Raw genomic sequence first — 7,500 nt, forward strand, 5'->3', positions numbered from 1 at the left:
TCAGAAAAAAATGAAAATTAAGGCATTAAATTACATTGGTGTTCAGACGTTGAGTTTGCAATTAAAAACGATATAACATTGCCTCCTTTTTATCATTTGCCTTGCCATAGAAAACCAATATTCTACACAGGATATTCCCAAAAATTGAAAATTTGATGAGATTATATTTGTCGCATTAAACTAATTCTTTTACAAATCACGGAATAATTTTAATACAAAAATAATCAAACTTGACCCTTTCATGGGTGTTCTAGCAACTTCTTTAATTTATCAGCTAAAATATCAGATGAACTTGTCTAGCGAATTAAAATCACAAGTTAAACACATCGGTGCATTACTTTCACTGCAAGTGGGTTTCAATCGTTTCAAAATCTTTAATATTTCTGTCTATTTTGGTGTTTCCTAAAAAAAATAACCAGCGAGCATTCCTGTACAATTTTTGCTTCAGAAAACAGTTGTCTCGAATAGCGCGCATTCTCTATTTCCCGATAAGTGCGCATCAATACTAAATAAATGGAACGCAATGCGTGCAGAAGCTATGACCTTTCACAAGGGGTCTTGCATAATTTTGAGGAAATTTGTCAAAAACTTAACGAAAAGAAGCTGAGACCTTGTGCGTAAAAAAGACTGACGCTTAGTTTTGTAGTAACGCACGCCATATAGGGTATCCTTTGTATAAGTTTCCAAAAGAAGTGAGTTTAAAGCGGCAGCGGTTAAAGTTTGATCAATAAGCGTTTGTTGATCAATAAATAAATAAAACAATTAGCAGAAGCGATAGCGCTTTCTGCCTTGTCAAAGCGTGTGTATTCTATAAATTTGTTATTGTATGCGCCTAAAAGAAAGTCCTGTTCGCTTAGCCAATATAAGGAGGAGTTACAGCTGGGGTAACTTTCTTGTCCTAGCTGTTTCACCGAGTTCGAACTCGAATTTATGTGGATCTATATACACCGTTTTAATGAGTCGGGGCGCCATTTTGGATATCTAACTTTCCGCGAATGACGTAATGAATTAAATATTGAACATGGCGCTTAAACTTAAAATGGTGTAAACGCTATTTTATTAAGTCAAGGCGCCAATGAAATATTTAATTAATGACGTCATTCGCGGAACGTTAAATATCCAAAATGACGCCTCGACTTATTAAAATGTAGACTACAAACATGCTCTACAATGGTGTATATGTGGACGGTCGTATCATAAGCATCCAGGAACTGCATTATACGCATATATTTCGTAGCCATGGGTTAATGTTAAATCACTAGTGTGCGAATGCGAATTCTCGGGTTTGTTTTAAAAGCTGACGTTGGTATTAATTTATGAATCTATTGAGAAGCGCCCCGATGAGGTCACCTTTTGGGTAGCACCTTTCTCGCCCCATTCCTCTGCGCCCACATTCAGTCTGTATATCTTAATGCGAATGGTCAATATTGACTATTGGTAACAAGGAGTCGTGTATATCTCTGGTGCTTTGTGCGATCGAGAAAGACCCTTACAAATCGCAAAATGCTGTGTATGGTAACTTCTTTGGTCAAATGGTATCGAAAAATGAAAAATGTCGAAATGGACTCCCAACAGTGAATGTGATTGCAACAAAACTAGAAGATCCGCGATGCTTCGTGCGATCAGCTCCAGTAATGATGATGAAAGAACTAATTAAGATGAAGGGATGGCACGCTTTTGCCTTCTTACTGTCGAAAGTGACGCCAAAAAAAGCCGTTCGTTACATACACACTCAGATGCGCATGGTGCTTCATATTTTTCAATTTAATTTAGCTCAACAAAAATATCAAAATATGTCTTATACGGTGAAATATAGCAACCATAAAATTGAACATTGCTTCATATTCGATTCTATTCATGTACGCGTGGTAGTTTATGACGCTAAAGCGAGCGAAACTCGACTGTTAACAATATTGAATGTGTTACTAGTTGAGCCGAACAAGATGGAAGATAGACGTGGGATCATAACTGGCGATTCTGAACGCTCTCGGACTACAAACCAAAGGCAGGTTTCAGTAAAAGGCATTCTGTATTTATATCTATTGTATTTTGAATATTGAACCTGTATATCTTTCTGCGATTTCGAAGTACTGTACATGTCAGTCTAAAAATCGATCACGACATAACCTGACTATAACACTCAGTGGTAAAGTAGGAATTCAGTAAATGTATGGAGTATGTAAACCAAAAATTAAAATTTCATACAACAACAAATATTTCAAAACCATCTGTATGTCAAAAGAGATATAAAGTGAACTCGCTTGACATATATGTCATAGATGGTAACGCAACATCCAAAACCTTTTGTGTCGACGACGCGTTAGGACCCGAACATGTAAGAGGGCAAAGAACGTACCGGTGAACGAAAATTATCACTTGAACCCTACGTATTTTCCAGTTATACAAAGGAGTCAAACGAGTGATACGAGATGAACACACCAAAGGCTTTTTCTTCTGATCACATTTGTGATGTTTTGATCCGGAGAACTCTTTGATTACGGGGAGGTGAGTTTGAAATCCTTCTTTGTCAATATATTTAATTCAGCGCGGAGACAACTTACAAAAATAGAACCACTACTCGGTTTTTTTTTTGGACCGATATCTAGACGATGTTTATATAATTCAGAAAATGTATATTTACAAACGGGAGAAATGTTATTGTAGTATTAAATATATTCTTAGAAAGGACAGCGGGAAAAAATTCGCATTCGAGGATTGCTTTCAATAAATTTATGCTTAATTATTATTCGTCCAATATTCCTGTGGGCCGCTTGGCTCGTGGCTTCTCCTCCTATATTCCTTTACACGGAACACCTCTGAAGACATCGCAAACAATTAAATTTGCAATTCAAGAATAAAAAGCCAAAAAAAAAAAAAGTAGTTTAAAAGTTTTAAACTCCAAATCCGTTACAGAGAACACAATAAATGCATTCTATTTTGTCAACGGCGTTAAGCGATAAGCGGTAAGCAGTGTGTGTTTTTGAGTGTTTTTGTTGGAGGGATGGGGGGAGGGGTTGGCGTGTTCTTTATTACTCACTCTGACGTCAATTTATATACTGTCTCACATTACATCTTTGAGGCAAATCGTGCTGGAGACACCTTTTTCGCTCCCCCACCCCCAATGAATTATTTTGCGCATCCTTTAACATGTCTTATCCTGTAACGGTGACGTGGCTTTTTCTGTATCATCCAAGCACTGTTTTAATTCAGTATAAGCAAGATGTCCTCCGAGCGTCATCTCCGGCTAAGGCCCGTGTTCTTAATTTTCTTCATGGTCGTTGTTGTTTCTCAAGCCAGTCAAGGTATGTCACACTACTTAACGGTTCCGATTTCTTTCGCTTCTCGCTGGTTTTCGTTTCGATTTTTTTTTCGATAAATGCGGTAAACTATGCCAGGAAGCGAGTATGAAAGAAAAAAAGATTCCTTTGTAAAAATTTTTATTTATTTGATCTTACAGATTTTCGTTAACAGTTATCATTTCACATGAATCAATTTAGAGCGAAACATTTTAGCGTATAAACATTTCATTGTAAGACAGAATATCTTCTAAGACAAATATTAGGAACTGTCTTCCTTTGAGTATTACTTGTATGTTCAGTAAATTACTTTTATCATTATTAATTCAAAATTCTTTTGAACGGACTTATTCTGAAAATTTTATTGAAACTTGAAAAATGAGTACGAAGCTAAAAACATGTCGAAAATAAAATTTGCTAAAAGTTCCGAAATGAAAATGCACTTAACAAACACAAGAAACACGTCGTCGTTTGACAACAGCGTTTACCTGATGATTGACTTTGGGCCGGGTAAGGGGGGGGGGGGGGGGCATTTCTTTTAACTTATTTCCACCCTATCTACGATACTATACACCACATCTTATATGAAGTAAATGTTGTTGAAGATGCTTTGCCGGCCCTTCTCCACCACCAACTCTACCACCACACCCCATCCCTCCGCGCCGCCGACACCCCCTTGAATAAACAATTTCTAAGCATGTCTTAACGTGTAACGGTGACGTGGGTTTTTTATCTACAATTCAAGCACTGTTTTAGTTCAGTTTAAGCAAGATGTCCTCCGAGCGTCATCTCCCGCTAAGGCCCGTGTTCTTAATTCTCTTCATGGTCGTTTTTGTTTCTCAAGCCAGTCAAGGTGTGTGAAACTATTTAACGGTTCTGATTTCTTTCGCTTCTCGCTGGTTTTCGTTTCAGAGCGTAACTGCGAAAGTTTATTTTTATTTCGAAATATGCGAGGAAACCATGCTAGGAAGCAAGAGAGTAAGAAAATTGATTCCTTTGTAAGATTATTTTTATTCAGTATTTGCTCTTACATAATTTCGTTAACAGTAATATTTTCGCATGAACCAATTCAGAGCGAACATTTTATTGTCTAATCATTTCATTGTAAGACAGAATATTTTCAAAGGAAAATATAGGGAAATGTCTCCCTTGAGTATTGCATTTATATTTAGTAAATTATTTTTTATTGTTATTTGTAGTAAATTATTTCAAACAAACTGACTCTGAAAGGTTAATTGAAAACTTGAAAACTGAGCCTAGTACGAAGCAAAAAGAAAATGTCGAAATAAAAATTCGCTTAAAGTTCTGAAATGAAAATGCACTTAACAAAACACAACAAACAAGTCGTCGTTTTCCAATGGCGTTTAACTGATGATTGACTATGGGTCAGATGGGTCAGCCGGAGGGTGGGGGGGGGGGGGGGGGGCTGGAATTTTCCTTACAGCTAGTTTCCATCCTAACTATAATACTCTTACACCACCTCTTATATTAAGTTAATGTTGTTGAAAGTCCTCCTCCTCCTCCACCCCCCCCCCCCCCTCGTGTTGCCGAAACCTCCTCGAACAACAGTTTTTGTTCCCGTATTAAGCATGTCTTAACGTGTAACGGTGACGTGGGTTTTTATGTACAATTCAAGCACAGTTTTAGTTCAGTTTAATCAAGATGTCCTCCGAGCGTCATATCCCGCTGAAGCACTTGTTCTTAATTTTCTTCATGGTCGCTTTTATTGCTCAAGCCGATCAAGGTTTGTAACATTGACGTTCTAAGTTTCTTTCGATTCTCAACTGTTTTCGTTTTCAAAGCGGAACAGCGAAGGTTTCGATTTTTTGCAAGAAATACACACATTAACAAACGCGAGTTAACTGTGATAAGAAGAAGGGAATGCACCGGTAACAAGTTACAAAATGATGTCCAAAATAGGTTTCTCTGCCAATATTGAAGGCACATCCCTTGTTTGTACATTGTAAAATTGTAGAGCTATTAACGGTTATCATCTTTATTTTTTTCTTTATTTCTAGCACTGAGTTTCAAGGCTGGAAAAGGCAATGTTACCACTACTACACCTGGGCTGTTTGCTTGCAAGAAGATCTCCTTCCAATATCCCTTCTATGGCGGACAACAAGTCAAGGTTCTCGCCTCAGTGAGCCACATTCTTAAGAGTCCAACTCCTCGCAGTGGCGCTGCAATCTGGGTTGAGGATGTTACGGCAAATGGATTCACCGTGTGCGTTGTGGAGTATGGAGAAGGATCAAATGGTACAACAGCTGTGAATTGGATCGCTTTGCAATCTCCTCCTGCTAGATTTCAGCTAGGAACTGCTTCCTTGAGCCCTTGGACTACTGGGACGAAGTGTAAAAGGATCGTATTTAAACAGGTTAGACGATGATACGTATGTTTCTTATTTTTCGAAGAACAATAATTTAATAATTGCTAAATACAGATTAGAAACCCCCCAAACTGATTTAACCAAGCTAGGGACTTTCGTGCAAGTATTAATTGAAAAACAAGAAAAAACGTGATATAGTGCAAACAAAAGCAACTGGAATATTTCAATCCTTTCTTCTCTTTCTTCCTTTCCATTTACTCCCATCTTATTTCTGTATTTATTTGTTCATTTATTTATTTAGTTTAATTTTATTTATTTTATCCTTCAATTCATTTTTTTCTCTTTCTTTCCTCACTTACTTATCTCTTTTTTTCTCTAATTCTTCATCCTTTCTTCCCTTTTTCTTTCTTATTCTTTTTTTTTTGCTTTCTCTCTTTTATTCTTCTTTCTTTCCTACCCTTTTACTTATCTCTTTTTAATTATCTTTCTTTCTTTTTTCCTTTTTTTCCTTTCCTTCTTTCTTTTTTTTCTTTATTACTTGGGTTTCCTACCTTATTGCATTTTTGTCTTCTGTCTTTGCCTTCTTGCCTCCTTGCCTTCTTGCCTTTTTGCCTTCTCGTCTTTTTGCCTTCTTGCCCTTTTGCCTTCTTGCCTTCTTGCCTTCTTGCCTTTTTGCCGTCTTGCCGTCTTGCCTTCTTGCCTTCTTGCCTTCTCGCCTTCTCGCCTTCTCGCCTTCTTGATTTTTTTGCCTTCCTTTTCCATTTTTCTCGCATATGTTTATCTCTTATTTTCTAAGTTTTGTGTTACTTTTAACCAGTAGTTTCCTTTCTATTTATTCATTCATTGGTTTTTACATTCCTTGTTTTGTTTTGTTTTCTTTTTTTTCCTGCTGTCTTTCCTTTCTTTTCCTTTTCTTGTTTGCTATCCTTAATACTTCTTTTTTTCCTTTTTCCCTTATTCCTTTTCCTTCTTTCCTACTTTATATTCCTTCCCTTTCTTTCTTTCTAAACATTTTCTTTCTTTCTTTTTTCCTTTTCCTTCTTTCTTATTGACTTTTCTTTTTTAATTCTTTCGTTCCTCTCTTTTCCGCTGCTTAGTTGCTACCCTTCCTCTATTTATTTCTCTTTTTTCTTTCTTCCCTCTTTTGTTTTATACCATTTCATTCATTTTTTCTTTCGTTCTCTCTCTTTTGTTCTTGTTTATTAGTGCGTTGATGAGCATATTCTCACATTCTTCCAGTTAAGCTCAATTTTTCCCATCGCTTAATTTTTTAATCCTAAATGTTTTGTGTTTCTTTGTTTCTACATATCCAAGTTCGTTGTTTTTACTTCGTCCTTTTAGTGTTCCTCGCATCTTTGTTTTTAATTACTTCATTTTTCAATTTCTTTATCTTCGCCCGTCAACTTCCTGGGAATATCTTTGTAATTTTTTCTCTTAATTGATTTTCCTTTTTTCATCTCTTTGTTTTCTATGCTTTATTGCTCGTTTTTTTCATCTTGCTATTTCAGTGGTTGCTGTTGTGCCATCTTTCATATCTTTATTTCTATCTTACTTTCCCTTTTTCCTTTCAGTCAATGTTTTATAGATATTTTCACTTCTTTGTACTGGCATATAAAATTAATCTGAGATGATAACCATAAGTTATTTTTTAAATTATTTTTTTGCTATTTTAATGCAATTTATTTATGGATTTTTTTCGTTCTGCTTTAATAAATTACTATTAATGTTTCAGCGGTTCAAGATACCGCCAAGCATGTTTGTGACTGCTAGTCATCAATTTCCCAAGAGACCCCAGGATGCCATGGCCGTATGGGTAGAAAATTTGCACAAAGACAGCTTTAAAGTTTGTCTCAGAGAAACCAAGATTCTGGACGGAAC

The 7,500-nt window shown here is 36.3% G+C and overlaps 2 protein-coding genes across 2 annotated transcripts in view; one reads left to right on the top strand and one right to left on the bottom strand.

Moving 5' to 3' along the window:
* LOC144649741 (allene oxide synthase-lipoxygenase protein-like) overlaps positions 1-7,500 on the bottom strand; it is a 178,064-nt gene that overhangs the window by 148,742 nt on the left and 21,822 nt on the right. The window lies entirely within an intron of this gene.
* The window catches only part of LOC144649742 (uncharacterized), an 82,255-nt gene continuing 80,354 nt past the window's right edge, over positions 5,600-7,500 (top strand). Inside the window, exons 1-2 of the mRNA XM_078509313.1 lie at positions 5,600-5,670; positions 7,355-7,500. The exon at positions 7,355-7,500 is cut by the window's right edge and continues 19 nt beyond it. Of these exons, the coding sequence (XP_078365439.1) occupies positions 7,376-7,500 (125 nt within the window). The 5' untranslated portion in view covers positions 5,600-5,670; positions 7,355-7,375. The remainder of the gene's footprint in view (positions 5,671-7,354) is intronic.

This window comes from Oculina patagonica, chromosome 4 (genome assembly GCF_052425735.1).
Source record: "Oculina patagonica isolate OP01 chromosome 4, crgOcupat, whole genome shotgun sequence".
In the NCBI taxonomy this organism is placed as follows: domain Eukaryota; kingdom Metazoa; phylum Cnidaria; class Anthozoa; order Scleractinia; family Oculinidae; genus Oculina; species Oculina patagonica.